Below are 19,238 nucleotides of genomic sequence, written 5' to 3'. Positions count from 1 at the left end.
ATGTCGCCAGAAGCAATGGTTTTTCCAATGAAACTGGAAACAAAGTTATCCCCAAAGAAGGGTCTCTGCCCGGCCCTGTCCCCTGCTCTGCTGAGAGCTCCCGTGCTGGGAGGAGCAGGCAGAGGTGACCAGCAGGTGGCAGCTAGAGCCCAGGGCTGGTGGCCCTCGGGGGTGCTCCAGAGCCCGGCCCTTGGCACCCCAACATCGGCTCGGGCTCGGCGTTGGCAGCCGAGGCCACGGCGAGGAGCAGCGGCTGTGCCCAGCCCCTCCCTTCCCCTCCAAAATCTCCCGCCCGTGGGAGCGTGCAGCACCAGCAGCAGCAGCAACAACAATAATAATAATAATAAAGGACGTGAGATGAGAAGCAGGGAGATTATCACGCTGTTCCCACGGCGGCACCGAGCTCCCGCAGCAACAGCAGCGCTCTTTTCCCTCCTCCCAAGCAGAGGAAAGGTTTTCAAGGAGAGCTGAGATGCTGATATCGCCCGACACCCGTCTGCCTTAGGAACACCAGCTGGGTTTTGTGTCCTGCTGTTTTAGGCCCAGAGCCAGGATCCATCCTGAGAAAACGCCGCACAACAGAGCAGAGGGCTGAGTAACCCCAGCTAAAGACAGCTCGGCAGCAGCCTGGGCTCCGTAAATCCTTTTCCACAGCGAGCATGCAAAAGCCTGGGGAGGATGAGTTCAGCCTGAAAATATTTCACCCGCAGCACAGCTCTTTCCAGAAGGAAAGAGGTAGGAAAATGGTTCCGTACCTCCTGCTGTGCCACAGGTGTCTCCTGGCTGCATCCTTTGGGCACTGGGAGCTGCATTTTGGGAGCTGTTTGTGCCCTAGGAAGGTGGGGCCCTGACTGCCTGGCTCCCCTCGACTCCTGTACCTGGGTTGTCCCCTGCCACAGGCACCAGATCCCCTCTAGGCAGCAGGCCAGGGGATCCCCAGGGAGCTCCAGGATCCTGGAATCACACAACAGTTTGTATTGGAAGGGACCCTAAAGCTCTTCTTATCCCAACCCTTCCACCAGCCCAGGTTGTCCCAAGCCTTGTCCAACGTGTCCCTGAGCACTTCCAGGGATGGGGCAACCACAGCTTGTCCCAACAACCTGTGCCAGGACACGGCCATTACACGGCCCGAGGATGGAGAGGGACAGGCGGCAGTGACACAGAGCATCCCGAGCAGGTGTCACCGGCTGCTACAAGGACACCCCACGCCAGCTCCTCGGTGTGCGACACCCGCCGGCACCGTGTGGCACTCAGCATCCAGCCCCAGCTCCTCACCCCAGGCCGGGCGGGCCCGTCCCACCATCCCTGCGGTCAGTCCCTGGCATCCCCCGGGGCTCTGCCCGCATCCCGGCGGTGCCGGTCCCGCATCCCGGGGCCGGCAGGTGCCGCTGTGGGCCGGGCTCGGGCGGGGGGCGGCGGCGGGGGCCGGGCCGGGCCGGGCCGGGCTGTGCGTCCCTCCCGCCGCGGCTGCCAGCGCCGCCGGCACCATGGGCTGCTGCTGCCGCCTCCTCTTCGTCGCCTTCCTCCTCCTCCTCCCGGCAGGTAAGAGCCCCCCGCCGCCTCAGCGGGATGGGCAGGGTGGGGGGACACGCCGGGGAGCCCGCGGTGTCGGGCTGGGAGCGGTGGGGATGGGGAAGGAGGCAGCCCCGGTGCCCGGCTCCTTCCCGGAGAAGGGCTCCGCAGAGCCAGCCCCCGCCGCGGGTCCCGCTCGATGACTCAATGACACCCCCCAATGACGGCGGGGAGCTCGGGCGGGAGGTGTTTCACCCTTCTTTTCCTCACCCCTCGCCCCTCGGAGGCGTCCCCGGCTGAGTCCCCGACTTGCCTTGGAGGAGGACAACTTGATGGGACCACCAGAGTCTCCTCACGGTCACCCCCTGCCCGGGCTGGACTCGCCCCCAGCCCCGCATCCCCCTTCCCTCCACGGTCGCCGCTTCCAAGGAGCTTTTACGGCTCTCCCCGGCCTTGAGTGGAAGCTCCGAAGCCCCCAGCCCCTGGTGCTTTCCCCCCCCCCGGCCGCACCAGCCTCCCCCTGGCACAGAAACACCCGATTTGACATTTCCCCACCCCGAGAGAGTCAGCGGAGACGCGACAGCGAGCGCAGCTCTGGGCTTTTAATAAACACGAGGAGCTGCTCGCTCGGCAGCGTGGAAAACACACTTGCATAACCGCGGGGAGAAATCCATGGGCTGAGCTGTGGCTGTCACATCGCTGCCGGCAGGGCAGAGCGGGGGGACCGGGATGAGCTCCCGGCACAGCCCCAGAGCAGCGGCTGGGCTGGGTGGGGGCTGCAGGACCCCCCAAAGCATCACCCCTGTCAGCAGGTGGGAGATCTTCCCTGGATAAGTGACCCCAGCGGTGAGAGGGAGAGCAGGATGAATAATTCTCCCTGTGAAGGGGGGATTTGCCGGCGAGCTCCCGATCTGTGCTTTCCGAGGAAATGCGTTCGGGAGGGATGGGGATGAGCCTTTTTGCTCCGCAGGGATGCTGGGGATGCTCTCTCTTCTCCTTCCCGGGCCCCTGCCTGGCCCAAATTTGCCCCTGAAGCAGCCAGTCTCTGCTGGGAGTCAGCCTTTGGGGCTGGGAGGCGTTTTTTTCCCAGCGCCCGGGCCAAACCCAAAGCTGTTCCCACGACCATCCCTCTCTAAAGCACCAACGCCAGCCAGGCTTGGCAGCAGAAACAGAAAAGATTTTCCCTGCACTGGGGTCCCATGGCTCTCAGGCTGCTCCCAAATAACCCTGGAGCATCTTTCAGATGCTTTCTACAACGTTTTTGTCCCCATTGAAATAATTCTTTAAAAAAGAAAAACAAACAAACAATCCACAAAAAAAAACAAAAGAAAAACAAACAAAATGCACAAAAAAAAATCCGCACAAAAACTGCATATATATATTTTTATATATTTATAGATATATATTTAAAAATATATATATGTTTATATATATATATGTCTATATATATATCTGACTTGGGAGGAAACACAAATCACGATTTAAATATGCTTCAGGCACATTCTTCAGGACTAAATGACAGCAAGGACGTCACTGGCCAGGAGTAAAATAAGTCAGGGCTTTGCCTGGCCACGTAATGAAATAACAGCGTCTCACACAAGGAAGTTTTTATCCTGTTATTACTCCTTACTCTGGAAGAAAATTGAAACCTGCTTTGCTTTCCTGACCTGGTGCCCAGCCCCAAGCCTGCTCTCCCCTTCAGCAGTTCCCCCTGTGCCCCAGCTGAGACATTTTTAAGTACCTTTTAGAAGCAGCTCTTGGCTTTTAAGGTTTTGAGTGCTTCCTCTTGGAGGCTCCGGGGTGGAAGAGCCGCTTTTTGGGCTCTTGGAGCATCGTGGGTTGTTTTCAGCTGCCATGGAGGAGGCAAATCTTTAGGCACTCTGCTCCTCCGTGAGCTGAAGGATGGGGGAATTGGGTAATTATCCCCTCTCCCAGCCCAAATGAGCAATCAGCCTCTAATACCAGAGGATGCTCTAAAATTCCTCTGCCAAACCCAGCTGCTTCTCCCCCTGGGAGCGGCTGGGACGGGGCTGATGCATGTAGGAAGCTGCACCTAGAAGCACTAATTAGCAGCCAAACAGCCAGCCAGGAAAATTAGGGGGACTGGGGAGTTGTCAGCTGGGCAGAGCTGCTTCTTGCAAAACTCCTGGCTGGCTCCAGAGCCATATCCAAGATATGTGCCTGGGAAAAAGTGTTGTGAGGTGTCCCAAGAGACAACAAAGAGCATCCCATGGGATCACTTGCTCCCCTTCCCCAGGGAAATGAGCACAGCCTAACACCTGTTTGCATCTTTCAAAAACATAACTTGAAATACTTAATGTGTTTTTTTATTATTTAAAGAAGAAAAACATCGTTTTAGAAAGAGCTGGTGCTGTCAGCTCCTGCTTTCCACCCCAGGTCCTCATCAGCTACCTCTGGCTGTAAAGGCTGACCATTAGCCAGAGGGTGTTTTGTCAGCTCTCAGGAGGAAAAAAAACCACTCAAAAATTCCTCTTCACCTTCTTTTCTGCTATAATTTCATTGCAGCATTCAGGCTCAAAGGCCTCACGAGCTGAATAATTAAGTTTTGGTGGGGGGAAACACCAGACTTCCTTCACGTGGAGGGTGGGTTTGTTGCGCCAACAAAATCCTCACCTCTGGGTTTGGATCATGGGGCAGGGAAAGGACTTGGACACCCACCCCCGGCAAGGAAGGAGGGACAGTGCAGCATGCAGGGAGCCACGTGAATTTTAAAAGCTGTTTTCAGCTGGGAAGAGCGGAGGCTGCAGGGTGGTGGAGCTTTCCTGCTGCTTCCTCAAGGGGAGTGTGCCCTCAGCAGCATCCCTCAGGGCCTGGAGGCTGTGCAGGAGGCAGCCAGGCCTCCACATGAGCTCCTTCCTCCCACAGAACAGCCTGGAGGAGAGCACCAGCTGCTCCCCAGGCAGGGAGAACCTGGCTTGCAATCTCTCTTTGCCAGATTCCCAAAGCACCCACCCGTTTATTTTTGTGGATTTTGCTCTTCCCTTCTGCAAGGGGCAGGCTGGTGCATCCGGGGAGGAGGAGGATACCGATGGGCTGGCTCAGCAGCAGCCCCATCCTCAGGGAGGGACATCCCTGAGGTGTCCTGGCTGGGACAGAGCCTGGGGATGGCGAGGGACACACGGACACGGCGCAGGGATTTCTGTGGTGGAGCCATTTCTCTGAGCTACGGAAAGCTTCAGAGCAATTAGACCTAAACCACTTAACGACCATGCAGCAGAATAAAACTAATCATGCAGGAAGCCAGCTTGGCTTGCCAGTAAATCAGAGCAAGTGCAGATTTATTGGATCTGATGGCCTTGGCTTCTCCTCACGGGCAGGGAATAGCTTTGCCTTTTACCTGTTGGCGTTTCTGGCCTCTGCTTGTCCCCCTCGGTTTCTTCCTCCTCGCGGAAGTGGTTTCGTTCCATGGCCAGCAGACCCTGGCACGGAAAACAGAGGAGATAGAGCAGGAAAGAGTGGAGCAGCACATCAGCCAGGGCTGCTGCTGCTAACATTGGGGGTCACCAGCATCCACATGCAGTGCTGGAGCTTTGCTGCACAACCTCAGGCTGGAGATACCCCCAGGAGTCACCGCTTCCCATCACTGATCCAGCTGGGTGCTCCCTCTGTGAAGGCAGGAAAAAGCTTGGTGAGCGTGAGGCACAGCTTAGACCCTGCAGAATTGCTCCCAGACCTCCCCACCATCCCTATTTCTTGGGGATAATGTGGCAGGAGTCCACAGCAGCGCCCCAGAAGAAGAAAGGCACAAGTTAAAGGCCCAAAGCAGCCACCACATCCTCTGTGTTCCTTCCCCTGTCGCAGCAGAGAGCTCAACCACAGCCCTGTGCACTGCAGATGGAGGGAACATCCCCAGATCCCAAACTGCTGCTGGTGACAGGGGAGGTGAGGCAGTGCAGGGCTGAGCAGCTGGAAAAACTCGTTGAACCCAAAGCAAAAACCAGTCTGGCTTAGTCCTAGCTACTTGGAGGAGAGCTTTTGCCATCCACAGCCAGATGCTGCTGGTCTCGTAGCAAAGAAATACAATGAAAATGATGCCTGAGCATTAACAAGGGGGAGGGGAGCCACCAAAAACCAGCACAAGTTATGGGAATCCCCAGCCACAGAAACCAAAGCTGAGCCAACGAGGTCACGAGCAGGAAATCCTTACTTACGCTTAAATATAGATTGTTTTATTGCTCTGCATCACTTAACCTGGTTATAAACCAAGGCACACTCAGGGGACTCAGGGCTGTTCTGTCATCAGCATTTGGTGAGGAGCAGCATAATACAGAAAAGGCAAAAGGTCTTTTTTTGCTCACTCTTGTGATTAAGGACCAAGGTTTCTGCAGATTTTTGCTTTAAAGAGCGGTGATGCTTATGGATGGTCTTGGTTACTCGTGGTTTTTGGGTGTTTGCCCCGAAACCAGCTGCTAAACTGGCACAGAAAGTGGTGCCCAAGCTGCCTGCACAAGCAGAGCACGCTCTGTGTGTCCAGCAGCTCTCCTTGTTTTTCTCCTGCTGTTGTATTCCCTGCTCAGAACAGGTGGTGAGATTCCAGTCGGAACAAACAACATCGGTGTTATGGAAACTTTGATTGTCCCTTTGGCCTTGGCTGCTAGGGGAGCATCCCTGGCTGCAGCTGGGGCTTGGGTGCTTGAGTTCATTTGAGCTGAGAGCAGGCGTGTGGGTCAGGTCATGTGGATCCTCCTGTGGCCGAGTCAGAGGCGATGAGTTCTGAAGTGAAGCTTGTTAAAAGCTCTATCTCTGCCTTATCAGTGGGTGTTTGTTTGCTGCAAGGTGGCTGCTCCCATCTGATGTCATTCACTCGGGCTGGAGATGTTCTCTGGGCGCTTTTATGCTGCCTTTCAGCTGGCAGAGCAAATTTGGGATTTGCTGCAATGGCTTTTGGAGTGCCTGGGAAATGCATTGTGGAGAGGCTGCCAGCCCAGGTCAAGCAGCTCTTTCCCAAGAGGAGCTTGAGCATTGCTCAGCTCCTGCAAGGGCAAGACCTGCCCCTCTGTGAGGCTTCCAGGAGCCAGGAGAGCAGCATGGCAGTAGGAGGGAGAGATAATTCGTCAGGCTCATTCCTTAGGTTGGCACATGATCAGGGCTAATATTCCCCAAGAGCAGGATATTCGAATGACACAGCTTTGGGCTCTTCTTTCCTTGGCTGTTTTCTGTATTCCTGGGGGAGAAAATCTAGGAAAAGGACTTCCCAAAGCTCCTGTGGGGCTCTGGAGTGTGACACTTCTGCTTTCCTAGGTGGTTGCCTCATCCTGGCAGTCCGCTGCCTCGCTCTGTGCTGGATTCCAGCAGGGTGGTCAACCGCCTTAAGTGAATTAGATGAGCAAATTCCTCAGGGCTGAGCTATGCTCGGCATCCTCTGGGAGCTAACATCCCTCAGACCCCCTGACAGCCCGTGGCCGAGGTGTTTTTAGCCCTTCAAGACATCTGAGTGAAAGAGTTGTAGCTGTCTGTTTTGTCCCTTGTTCCGGGGCACTCCTCTGCTCCTGTGGCAGCTCCTGCCGACCAGGTGTGGGGCAAACAAAGAAAAACTCTCCTCGCCTCTTCCTTTCCTTTTGATTTTCCCTTTCAGATGCATTGCTTAGAGGACAGGACTTGCAGACAAGCTGGATGCCACCCATGGATGGGACAGGCTGCCCATGAGCTGGGATCTGGATGGGGACGTGAGGAGCACCAGCCAAGGGGGCCCCAAACCCGTTCCTTTTGTCCCTTAATCCTACCTCCGTTCAGAAGCAGCCAGCACTGCCTCTAGGACCGTGGATTATCTCCTCTGGGCGAGCCCCCAAGGGCAGTGGCTGGGTCCCAGATGACCTCTGGAGCTGCTGGAGGAGGAGGAAGGGGACAGCACAGCGCTGGCACAGGCAGGGATTGCTCGCAGGGAGAGGCAGGGAAGGCTGAGCTGAGCAGTGCCTTCGGTGGTGCTCGCTCTCCTGGGAAGAGTCCCTGTGACTTGTGACCTCCTTGGCCGGGAGCGCTCAGCCAGCAGCCAGAGATTGTTCCTGCCTCCAGTTCTGGCTCAGCCTCCGAATTTATACCCCTTAGATATTATCGGAAAGTTCCTGACTCATCCAGGCTAGCAGCGCTGCCAGCTTCCCCAGCTCCCTATCGGTTTGCCTCCAAAGTTCAGGCAGATCATGGGAGCTCTGCTGACCCCGAGCACTTTGGGACATCAGGGTGGCTTTGCAGAGAGGTGGAAAGCTGCCTGTGTCCCTGAGAGTCTGGGAGTATCTGCATTTCCAGGGGTAACAAACTTCCCAGGTGCTCCCAGCCCTGGGAGGATCCTGCTGTGCTTGATGGGCTCGTGGGGCTGCAGAGGCTGCCTGGCACCTGCTGGAGAAATCTGAAAGGTTCCAGGTGTGCTGGGGCAAGGATGATGGAAATTCAGATGGATTCTGAACCTTGGTGTGAAGGATCCTTGGTCCAGGCCTCCCTGCTGCTGTGGTGGCCGGATGGTTTATCCAGTAGCCAGATTCCAGCTTGTCATTCCTGTCCTCCTCCCCCTCCTATGGTTTGTGTCCTCAGCCTGAGGAGGGTGAAAGCTCAGAGGCATCTCCAAGTGCTTCTCCTCAGGAAAGAAGAGCAGCCACGGCCTCAGTCCCACATCCAAGACCCCTTTGCTTGGGAAATGGGGTCCTTCAGGAACCAAAAAAAAGACATTTTGGCTGGATTAACGAGTCCCTGCTTGCCAGTGCCAGATCCCATTGTTTCTACACACAGGGACTAAATGTTTCTGTCCTCCCCACTCATGATTAGTTCATTGCAGCTGGAGTGAGTTCCCTCTCTTCCCAGCTTGGGGATGCTCTGGGGGTGTAAATAAACGAATACACGGAATAAAAGTGCCTCCCGGGGCTGGCACACTCTTCCCTCATCCCAACCACGCTCCAGGGGGCCAGTGCTGGACCAGTGCTGAGTTCAGCCCTAGAAAGGGGGGGAAAAGCCCCAGCAGTCAGCTGGTGGGGACAGAGGGAGAAATGACTCATCTTCATGCTAAGAAATGGAGAGGAATGAATGAATGCACAAGGAAATGGGGGGAGAGGAGAAAGAGACGTCTTGTGTTATCACTCCCAGCTGCACAGTGGCTGCTGTGAGGAGGAGCTTCTCCCCCTGCTGCTGGGAGGAGATGCTGGGAGGAGATGGAGGGAGTGATTTGGGATGGGGGTATCCCAAACTGGGTGAAAAATGAGGCTGATTCAAGCCAGCACAACTGGTCTGGTTTAAACCTCACCTCTAGGTGCACAGCTGTATTTCCCCTCTCTTTTTTTTCAGATGGCTCTCACCGTTTTAAATCCCAAACTTATTTCCAGCTTAATTCCCGAGCCCTTTAGGGCTCTCCCAAACACCAGCTTGCCCCAGGGGTTGTCCTGTTACTAACATTTCTTTGTCTCGCTCCTAGGGCTGGGCGATGACTCCCCAGAATCATCCCTCATCCCCATCCACCCCCCCTTCCTCTGGGGGGGTGTCCCAGTGAAACCAGACTCCAGGGATGCAGATGTCCCCACACCAGCTCCTGGCCAGCCCTCCCTGCCCCTGTCCACGGGACCTTCTGGAGATGGGACGTCCTCCATGCCCCTGGAGGGGGATGGCCACAATGCCACCACGCCTGTGGCAGCACTGTCCCCTGCTCCTGCCTCTGTGGCCGTGACAGACGGTCCCTCTGAGGCCTCCAGCCCCACCTCGGTGCCACCCACCTCGGAGACAGCCCCGGCTCCCCGGACAGCAGACACTGCCACGATGGATTTGGGGGCAGCTTCCAGCCCCACAGACACAGCTGCACCATCAGCTCCCTCCTCCCTTCCCGCCGGTGACCCCTCCTCACCTCCCACGATGGCCTTGTCCCCAACGCCTGTCCTGGCGAGCCCTGGCGCCACCCAGCCACCGCTGCTGACCAAGGATGTCCCTTCCCTGGGGACAGTGGCCATGGCATCGAGCCTGGCCATGGAGCCAACGTCCCCCCCAGTGACTGTGCTGAGCCCCACGGAAGCCGAGGCCTCTGAGAAAACCACCGGGGTCACCGTGGAGGAGGTCCCGCGTGCCCTGAGCGCAGGTGAGCACCGCCGCTCCCCGTGAGCGTACAGAGATAAAGTGTCAGCCTCAGGCTGCTCAGGTAGGAGGGGCACACCTCCCCTCCCCAAATTGGAAGGGAAGAGGTGGTCAGCTTCCTGAGAGCATCGTTCTGCAAAATTCCTGGAGGAGCCTTGTGTCATCCGATCCACCGGCAGAGAACGGGAGTGGTAGATAACAAATCTTGGTTGCCTGGAGATGTGAATAAAATCCTCAGTTCTAAATTTGACTTGAAACACTTAAGGACGAGAGGAAACAAATGGCTGGATGGTGGGTGCAGCCTGAATTAGGATGATGTAGGCTTTAGTTTTGCCTCATGGAGAGCTCAGGAAGCTGACACGAGCTTCTCCCTGTCCCCTTCTGCAAACACGGGTAGCTTCAAAGTGCTCCACACGGCTGGAAAAGGGGAGATCTGGAACATTTCCTAGCCTTAGCTCAGCACTAAGTGCTGGGAGGGGCATCAAAGAGCCAGTCCATAGCAAAGCCCAGCTGTGTTTCATCCTACATGTTACCTGCTCTGCATTTATTGGAAAAAAAATAAAAACAGAGCGGGGCCCAGCATCCTCTTTGGGAAGCAGTGAGGGAATATTCCCCCCGTCAGAGATGGCTGGCGTGGGTGAATCGGGAGCAGCTGGGCTGTGGGGTGAGTGCCATGGAGCTGGGACCCAGTGGGGCTGAACCCTGCCCTCTCTGACCTTCCATCCACAGGGAGCATCGTGGCCATAACCGTGACGGTCATCGTGGTGGTGGTGCTGGTGTTCGGGGCAGCCGCGTACCTCAAGATCAGGTAAGGCTGGTTTTGGGGCGGTCCCCCGCCTCCCCCAGGCTCCCTGCAGCCCCTCTCACCATCACAGGGGCGATGCAGAATTCCATCCCCGTCACAAAGTCCCAGGAAGAGGCAGTTCCCAAGCATGGCAGGGCAGTGTGCAGCCTCTGGTGCCAGCACGGCGCCGTTCCTCACCGCTCCTGTACTGGAAAGCAGAGTTTCAATCCCTCATTTTGCAATAGCCCTGCTCAAATGCCAGAGATGCTGCTCAGCATAGTCATAACCAGTAATTATCCCTTGGGAAAGCTGCTGCTGTGGGTCTCGCTGTCACTGGGACAATAAACAGCAGCAGAGCCCAGTGCTTGAGCATCCCTAATGAGGCTTTGCTGACAGCTGAGATGAGCAAAGGTCTTGTTTTAATTCCCTGCCCTGTCCAGGCTCATTCAACGGGGGCAAAATTCCACCTGGGCTTCTCTTCACTTCTCCTGGTCCTTCCTCTTAAAATATCCCAAAGCTTGACCTAGGGAGCCCTCGCATTAATATTTCTTCATCCCGTGGCAAAGTAACTAATAAATCCTCAAAGTAACTGGTTTGCTTTCCCTGGCAGGCACTCCTCCTATGGAAGGCTTTTGGATGACCATGACTACGGCTCCTGGGGCAACTACAACAACCCTCTCTATGATGATTCCTAGCAGGGATGAAGAAAGAAACCCCATAAACCCTTAATTTATAAGCGCTTCTGCAGCAGAGCATCCGCTGTCGAGGAGATGCCGGGCACGGAGCCCCTGCCTCAGGCAGGATTTCCAGGGGTCTGGTGGATGACAGGAGCTGGAGAGTGGGTGTGCAGTGCTGACAATAAACCTGAATTTTGGCCTTTGAGCAGGAAACCAGGTCCTGGGGCAGGTCAGCCACTTGTTGGAGACAAGGGAACCCAAATTCCCCAGGGGGAAGGGCTGGGGAGGTCAAGGGAGAGGATGGAGGTTCAGCCAGTGCTGTGGCATCCTTTGAAATGCTGCTGCTCTGTGATTTGGGGGGGGGAGGTGGGGAGTGGGGGGCTGCTGAGCCAGAGCCAGCAGTGTGCAGGGGTCTCCTGTGCTTTCACATGTCCCTTTCCCTAAAATCGCTTCCCTGTGTTGCCCTTTGTGAAATCCTTTGCCTCGTCTCACCAGGAACCACGAACAGTTATGGGGCTGCTCAGTCTCTGCTCCCTTTCTTTTTCTGCAGGTGCTTCCACACAGAAGTTCCTAATTTAATTTTTTTTCCCATTTAACTGTGGGGGTTTTGGTCCCAAAGCAGCCCAGGAGCCCACGGGAAGATGCACTGACCACCCATTTCACACACGTGGCTGCTTGCTCCACAGCTTTGTTTCCATTCCTTAAAAAAAACTTGGCTGCTAAAATACAGTGGAGTGTTCTTTTAATCCCCAATCTGTGTGCAGCTTTTAGTGTGGGAAGGCTGGGGGTGGCTGATGGCAGAGCTGGTTTGGGAAGGGGATGCTCAGCCGCTTCTCCCTCTGGCTAAATTCCCTGCCAGTGGAAAGCAAAGCCCTCAGTCCACGTGACCTCAATAAATAAACCAGCACTAAAAGGCGCCGCAAAATTTTGGGGTGTCCCGGTACAGGTGGTGCAGGCTTGGGAACAGGCTCTGCTGTTCAGCCTGCCTCCTAAATGGAGCATCCCTGGAAACATCAAAGCTTGGGGCGTTTCCATGATTGCTTCCTGCCAGAGATGCATCATCTCCAGATTTCCATCAAGTGAGTGCAATAAACGCGGCCGCAGCAGGCACCTGGAAAGGTCAGGAGAAACGAGGGCAGCTCTGCTTCCCAATAGGAAGTGCAATCATTGTGCATTTTCCTTTTCCTCCTGAGCCTTTTTCAGCCTGTTCAGGGGTCTGTCCATTCACCTCTGCTGTGTGTTCCCCGAGTTCTTTTTTGTTGAAACGTGGTGAAAACAAGAAAATAAACCCATGAATTGTTGTTGCACCTCCCAGCCACAGGCAGCCTGGAAAACTGTTGGGGCTGGGAGTGTGCACAGAGAAGCACAGGCTCTGGAGATGTTTAGAATGAGAAAAATTCCTTTTCACCTTTTTGGCACCCAAAAAGCAGCGAATTAGTCTACCTTGGCTAAGAAAAACCACAAACTGTGTGAAAAAAAACCACCATCCCTCTTCTCTGGAAATAAATTGGGTGCTGTGTGCTGCTGCTGCTGAACTGAGGGAATAAAGGGAGAGGAAAAGCCATCACCTCCACTTAAAAGTATATAACCCCAATGGATTAAACTCCTTTTTCAGGAAGAAGAACATAAACGGGGTGTCAGTTTTCCTGCTCAACCCTGTGCCTCAAAATGAATTGCTCTCTCTTGCCTACAATGCAAGGAAGAAGCTGTACATATTTTTGGGGATATCCCAGGGTGAAAACAGCTTCCTCACTTCCCTGGGATCAGACACCATTCCCAGTGCCTTTTCTCCCTGTGCAGCTGCCCTGTGACATGGCTGATATGGACATGGATGATGTGTTTCCATCTGCAGAGCTGTTTGCCAGCACGAGCCAAGGCACAGGGCAGCCTAGGGAACAACAGATGCGTTTAACAAGAGAATAAAGCACTTCATTTTGGGGGGTAATGCCCTCAGAGGGAGGAATCCCGTGTTCCAGGCAACAGCTTCCAACAACACTCTCACATTCCCACCTCAGATCCTCTGGTTTATCCAAAGGTTTCTTTCCCACACGAGTATAGCAGTGGAAAAGGGGGAAAAGCAATCAGGACACTCCGTAAAAAAGGCCTTTTTTCCTTAAAAAACAATGGGGTTAACCCTGCTACCAACTTGTTCAATTTGCAAAACCAGCAAATTCCCGTTTTTCCCACAGGCTCCCACAACTCTGGCTCGATTCCACCTCCTCCCAACTCCCTCACTTCCCCTGTTTCATCTCAGAGATATTTTATTTATGTAGGAAAAAATAAAAATAAAAATAAAAATAGTTCGCATAGTTCCATGTGGAACATCCCATTCCCCAACCCCACGGGCAGTGGCGCCGGGGACGCCGCGATCCCGCTCCGTGTCTCCCGCCTTGCCCTGGCTGCAGAGCCGCCGGCTGCTTCATCACCCTCTTCCAGACTGCCTCTGGCCACCCTAATGATGCTCCTGTTTGGCTCATTTGTGAATATTGTGAATATTGAATACTGTGAATATTGAATACTGTGAATATCCCACGTATCACCCGCGTGTTTCCAAGCGTCCAACCTCCTCAGACTCCTGGTGGAGTTGCCGCAGCCAGCAGCAATGAGTAGCTCCAGGTTTGCAGCCTCCTGCTTGCTTCTTGGGCACAGGGATGGGCTCAGGGGTCAGAAGCCAACTCCAGCTGGGACCACGAAGGAGCAAATCCAAGGAAAGCGCCGCATTTCCAGCCTGGAGGTCCTGGCACGCCCCTGGGCTGAGCTTGGATCTACACAGATGCTCGGCTGCCCTTCTGAGGTATAAATAGCACAACACGAGGAGCCTCTCCCTCACTGCGTTCCTTCCAGCTGGAAATTTAAAAACAGATGGTTTCTCTGCAGCTGGGAAGGGGCGAGACATCGGCCCCAGCACCAGGAAAGCTGCAGGAAGGGGTGGATGAACCGGAGGTTTAGCACGGAACACTCCCCACTTCCATCCCAAATGATGTTATTGGAGCAAGCAAAACCACACCAGAGGCACCAAACCAGCCCCAAGTTGGGGATCCCTGTTCCCCACAGCTCCTGAGCCGTTGTCCTGCAGCTTCCCATGGGATGGAGGGCTCAGCAAAGCCCCTCAGTCCCGCATTCCCAGTCCCAGGCTCGCTGCCTTCCCGAGTTCCGCATACCTCGGCAGGCCCTGGCTTTATTAATAGCTCCGTGACCTCGTGTGCGGCTGCAGGCCCCGCGCCTGCTGGAACTCCACATTTTTCCCAGAAAGCAGCAGTAATCCCATCTGCTCCTGATTCTGGCCTAGATGGGTGGGCAAAGCAGGATTCCCTATGGCTCCCATAGCCAGAGGGCAAGCTCTGGCCAAGGCAGCTGCTGCTTCCATCCAGGATCACCTCGGCGCGCTGATCCCAGCGTCCTTCCCGCTCCCATCGGCTGCATCTCCATGGACAGGGCAGCAAAGCTCCCTCCAGCACCTCCCATCCCATAAAGCAGCTCCTTGCCCCTCTTTATCCCTTCCATTGTCCTTTATCCCCTGAAAATGCCATTCCTTTTCCCGCTGTGGGATTTGTCCCCTGGCAAAGGGAGCTGAGGGCTCGGTGCCAAGATAAACACAGAGAGCAGCGGTTCAGCGTTCCCTCAGCATTCACAGGCCCTCGTGCACCTTCCAGAGGCAAACACCAAAAAAAGGAGAGCAAAAGGACAAAATCACCTGGATCCCACACCATGAATCGTTTTCCTTCCCACTACCACAGTTCTTCCTTTGGAAGGACCTGCTCTTCCAAAGATCAGCCTAACCAAGGGTTTCCTTTCAGCCTCCTCTTGTGGTTGGAACCCAAACAAGAATATTTCCAGTTAATAATTGGAATAAAATTAGCATCCCATTTAACAGTGAACCTGCTTGGTTACTGACTTGTCCAGCACGGGTTTTACCATTAGCAACATACTCCAAGGCTATTTGGCCAGAGTTTTCTGGGATGACAACTCCTGCAAGGCTGATGGGAGCCCCACTGGCACTTCCAGGCTAATCTGGGAGCAGGTCTCCATCCAGGGAAGGAGGTGGAGTCACCAAGTGCCAACCAAAGCAGCAGGGAGTCTAGCTTGTACCACAAAACAAAAATACAGAAACACAGGAGCTTGTAAAAAATGAAACACTTCTTCTCCTAACAGTGTCCCAGGCCTCACATCCAACCATTTTTCAGCACTGAATCATGGTTTAAACTCAGCTGGGAATTTCCAGAGAGTACGTGCGTGGAAGAAGAGCACATCACGCAGTGTCGTTTGTTTATTTTAACAGAGAACTTATTTTACATTTATTTATAGCAGTGAGAAAAGTGCTCCAAAAAAAGATACCCCAGTCAAGGCAAGCTACAACAGCTATCATCCAAATCCCAAATACTCCATGCAGAAAGGGGCACTGCTGGATTAAGAAAAGCTCATTTTACAACAGAACAAGTTAAAAATGAGTAGTTGTAACCTGAAGAGTAACTGACTCTTTTTTTATATCTTATTACTGTAAAGCATCTGCATGTGAAATTCACAGGAATCAAGAACTTTCTGCAATATTTAAGACTGCGAAACACCTCAGGCAGGAGGTCACACGAAGAAGGGCCAGGCTGGGGTTTTCACTTCTTTTAAAAGGCAGTTGTTCACCCCCTCCCCATTCTCTCCCCCCAGGGAAGTTCTAACAAACTTCTAACTGAAGTTAACAAACACCAAAACCACAGAAAACTGGTCCCTGCAGCACCAGAGCACCTCTGGACTGCTGCTGTCTCAGTGAACGTCTCAGGCTCAGCCTGATGTGAAGCATGTGCTTCACTTCAGGTACCTCACCAGCAAAACCCAGCTATGTACGAGTCTAAAACCCTACACCACCTGGGCCTTTGCCAGTGAACGCTGCAAAATGAGGAAGAAATGGGGGAACAGAGTGACTGCGGCTGGCAAAGGAATCTGAACGAAGGGACGGCAGCGAGCCAGGACAAGGCCCCAAAACTCCTCCTGCTGCTGCATCAGCTGCTCACCGCATCTCCTCGTGCTGCTCTTCTAATCTGCCTCCTCCCTGACGCAGTCAAGGACTCCTTGAACTAGGAATACTGGAATTTTTACTGACAAAGAGTTGCTTTGTTTGTAAAACAAGTCTCTCCCGTGGCACGGCGCTCCCCGTCCGGCCGAACGCCGCGCGTATCCCGGTCACTGCTCCTCCAAGGACAGCCGGCACCGCCCGTCCTGGGCCGTGTTGTACGACTCACAGTTCTGGCACTTCATGCCCAGGAGGTGGAACTGCACCGTGGAGCGGGCATTGCAGTCGTTGCAAAGGATCTGCATGCACACAGGGAAGGGAGGGAGAGGCTGCAGCACCAGCAGTGTGTGGATATAAACAGGAATGATGAACACGCTACGCGTGACTTGCCCTCATCATTTCCCCACCCCGTGGTCTGACTTGTGATCCAGCACACGTCCCTAGTGCCCTCTACTGCCAGTAACTCCGAGGCACAGCTCCATGAAAACCAGGCAAGGGTGGCAAGGCTGAGCTCTTACCTCCACCATCATGTTCTGGTACTCCGTGGGCATGGGAGTCTGGGCCACTTCGTTGTCCAGCTGGCGCCAGTACCTGGTCATGTCCAACGCCGAGTGCATGCACAAAGGACACCTGTAGCCTCTGGCAGAAAGAGGGGGAAACGTCTAAATCAGAAGATGAAGCGAGGCCATGAAACAAGTCCATTGGTAGGGATAAGTTTCATACTGTTCCAGGCAAGCAAACGCCATGAAAAAGCAAGTTTTTGCAAACAGAAGGGGAAATTAAATGCCCTTTGTCCCTTTAGGAGCTGCCTTTAAGTTAGCTGGTGTAGAATTGGCACCGTGACTTTTACCTGTTGAAGCAGTATGTCTGGACTAAGATAATACCGAGAGGAAAGGTGTTTGGAAATACTCACTCCTTCAGCATTTCGTCGTAACATGTTCTGAAAAGGAAACACAGGGCAGTAAGAAGAATGGAATTGCTGACTGGTAACACACCTGGACTGCACTAAGGGAACAGCCACACAGGTATTCCCCAAGGCAGAAATTAAAAAACATCCCTAGGCCAAGTGACAGGAGAGCTTCACACTGTCAAAACAGACTGAGAAGGAAGACAACCCCTCTAAAGAAAATATTTCCTGGCAAAACAGACTGTCCCCACAGTGCAGGTCCCTCAGAAACCAGCTGTAAGCAGCTGATGCAGACTGAATGCTGCTGAATAAACACCCAACATAATACAGCAGGTATTTCCCTTTCTCAGGTGTCTGCTTTACCTGTGAAGGAGGTGACCACACGGCAGAACATGGGCTCCAACACGAGATGTGTGAATATCCTGTTTGGAGGCAAATGTAAGACAAAAGAGAAGAAAAATTAATTCAGACACAATCAAAACCAGGGCCACACAGATATTCAGGAGATGAAAAGAAGCTGCTCACCTCCAAACATATTGGACAATCCTGCCTGGAGACATTTTCAATACACTTGGCAAATGGAAAAAGAGAAGAAAAAGTCATTCTGCTGCATAGTTTTCTGTGTTTTTCTATATTGTGAAGTTCCAATAATAAAATTTCTGATGTCTTCAATAACTGCTGGTAGGTGAACTTAGAGAAGGAGAAGCCACTGCTCTCCCTGCTCCTGTGGCCTCAGATGGGGCTGAGGCACATCCAGCCTCACGCTCAAGGTGTTACTTTTTAAGGTAAGCGGCAAATCCTCACCTTGTGCTTTCCTTGGAGACTCAGGCTCAGGCACAAATTACATTTGGAGCAGTGGAAGAAATCCTCCTTGGGGCCAATCCTGCGGAGAGAGGAGTCAGGGCAGGGCCGGTCCCTGCGGAGCCGGGCCCGCCGCCCGCACGCACCTGCAGATGCCGCACTCCTCGCAGTGGTACTGCTTCTTGTCTCGGTCAAACAGGTGGCAGATGTCACAGTAGTACTCCCCAAAGAGGCTGTCACAGCCCTCACAGCGCTGCTGGGCCTGAAGGGACAGCAACATCTGGAATGCTGCAAACAGTTCCAGGCTCCAAGAGGGGTATGGAGCTCCTGGAGCGAGGCCTGAGTGCTAGGAATCTATCAACAGACTGTAAAGTCTCTCTTATGAGGACAGGCTGAGGGAGCTGGGCCTGTTCAGCCTTGAAAAGGGATGGATGAGAGTATCTAATCAATGTCTGGAGGGATGTGGAAGGTGCCAAGAGGATGGAATCAGCCTCTGCTCCATGGTGCCCAGAAACAGGCCAGAAGGCAAGGGCCAGAAGCCAACACATGGGCAGATCCACCTGAACAGGAGGAAAAACTTCCTTGCTGTGCTCTGGAACAGGCTGCCCAGAGAGTAGAGATATTCCAGTGAGGACACACTCCTGGACACAACCCTGTGCCATATGCTCTGTGATCACAGAATATCCTGAGCTGGGCAGGAACCCACAAGGTTCATTACGTCCAAGGCTTAGCCCCACACAGGACAGCTCCAAGCATCCCACCAGGTGCCTGGGAGCGCTGTCCAAATGCTTCTTGCCCTCTGCCAGGACTGAAGCCATGACCACTTCCCCGGGGAGCCTGTTCCAGTGCCTCACCACCCTCTGGGAGAACCTTTTCCTACTATCCAACCCAAACCTCCCCTGACACAACACCGGGCCATAACCCCGACAATCCGGCTGGAGCAGGGAGGTGGGATGGATGACCCAGCGCTCTCCTCTCCCACGCTGACCCCTCCCGAGAGCTCCGCCGCCCGGACCCACCTTCTGCAGGAGGCGGCAGCGGATGCACTGCACCTCGGACACCCGGAACCGGTCCAGCTGGTGCTCCTCGGCTCCGTCGTGGCACAGCCGGCACGGGTACAGCTTCCCGCAGCACGGTGCCTGGGAAGGGAAGGACACGGCATGGATCGGGACACGGATAGGCGACCATCCCTGCCACGGCACGGCCGGCCCCCGCTCACCCACCCGCAGCCGGCAGCCCCGCCGGTAGTGCTCGCATCCCTGTTCGCATCCCTGCTCGCATCCCTGTTCGCATCCCTGCTCGCATCCCTGCTCGCATCCCTGTTCGCATCCCGGCTCGCATCCCTGCGATCCCCCCGCCATGGCCATGGCTGCCGCCGCCGCCTGGCCCCGCTCCCCCCCTTCCGCTTCCTCACAGCCGGTTCCGGAGGATTTGGAGTTTTCAAAGATAGCTTCCCCCCCCGCTCCTTCCGCTTCGAACTTTGGTGTTCTG

At 54.4% G+C, this 19,238-nt stretch overlaps 2 protein-coding genes across 2 annotated transcripts; one reads left to right on the top strand and one right to left on the bottom strand.

Annotated features, from left to right (window-relative positions):
- The first annotated feature begins 1,412 nt into the window (after positions 1 to 1,412).
- Positions 1,413 to 11,250, top strand: PARM1 (prostate androgen-regulated mucin-like protein 1). The gene is made up of 4 exons (XM_058838569.1): positions 1,413 to 1,542; positions 8,930 to 9,580; positions 10,306 to 10,384; positions 10,971 to 11,250. The coding sequence occupies exons 1-4, from the start codon at positions 1,488 to 1,490 to the stop codon at positions 11,053 to 11,055; spliced, it is 870 nt and encodes a 289-aa protein (XP_058694552.1). The 5' UTR covers positions 1,413 to 1,487; the 3' UTR covers positions 11,056 to 11,250.
- A 4,022-nt stretch (positions 11,251 to 15,272) lies between these two features.
- On the bottom strand, positions 15,273 to 19,145 carry RCHY1 (ring finger and CHY zinc finger domain containing 1). The gene is made up of 9 exons (XM_058838953.1): positions 18,971 to 19,145; positions 18,767 to 18,886; positions 17,894 to 18,009; positions 17,751 to 17,829; positions 17,472 to 17,516; positions 17,310 to 17,368; positions 16,953 to 16,979; positions 16,558 to 16,678; positions 15,273 to 16,338 (listed from the first exon to the last, which is right to left on the bottom strand). The coding sequence occupies exons 1-9, from the start codon at positions 19,112 to 19,114 to the stop codon at positions 16,210 to 16,212; spliced, it is 840 nt and encodes a 279-aa protein (XP_058694936.1). The 5' UTR covers positions 19,115 to 19,145; the 3' UTR covers positions 15,273 to 16,209.
- Positions 19,146 to 19,238: the final 93 nt, after the last annotated feature.

Source organism: Poecile atricapillus, chromosome 4 (assembly GCF_030490865.1).
Source record: "Poecile atricapillus isolate bPoeAtr1 chromosome 4, bPoeAtr1.hap1, whole genome shotgun sequence".
NCBI classification, from domain to species: domain Eukaryota; kingdom Metazoa; phylum Chordata; class Aves; order Passeriformes; family Paridae; genus Poecile; species Poecile atricapillus.
Note: the sequence above shows the minus strand (reverse complement) of the source record. Positions and strands in the feature narration are given on the sequence as shown.

Excerpts from the sequence above, each read along its gene's own strand:
- PARM1 (XM_058838569.1), top strand. The coding sequence starts at position 1,488 with ATGGGCTGCTGCTGCCGCCTCCTCTTCGTCGCCTTCCTCCTCCTCCTC. Across the intron at positions 1,543-8,929 it reads CCTCCTCCTCCTCCCGGCAG|GGCTGGGCGATGACTCCCCA; the intron begins GTAAGAGCCCCC and ends TCTCGCTCCTAG. Across the intron at positions 10,385-10,970 it reads GCCGCGTACCTCAAGATCAG|GCACTCCTCCTATGGAAGGC; the intron begins GTAAGGCTGGTT and ends TTTCCCTGGCAG.
- RCHY1 (XM_058838953.1), bottom strand. The coding sequence starts at position 19,114 with ATGGCCATGGCGGGGGGATCGCAGGGATGCGAGCCGGGATGCGAACAG. Across the intron at positions 16,980-17,309 it reads TGTGGTCACCTCCTTCACAG|AACATGTTACGACGAAATGC; the intron begins GTAAAGCAGACA and ends TTTCCTTTTCAG. Across the intron at positions 16,679-16,952 it reads TACGACGAAATGCTGAAGGA|AGGCTACAGGTGTCCTTTGT; the intron begins GTGAGTATTTCC and ends TCTTTCTGCCAG.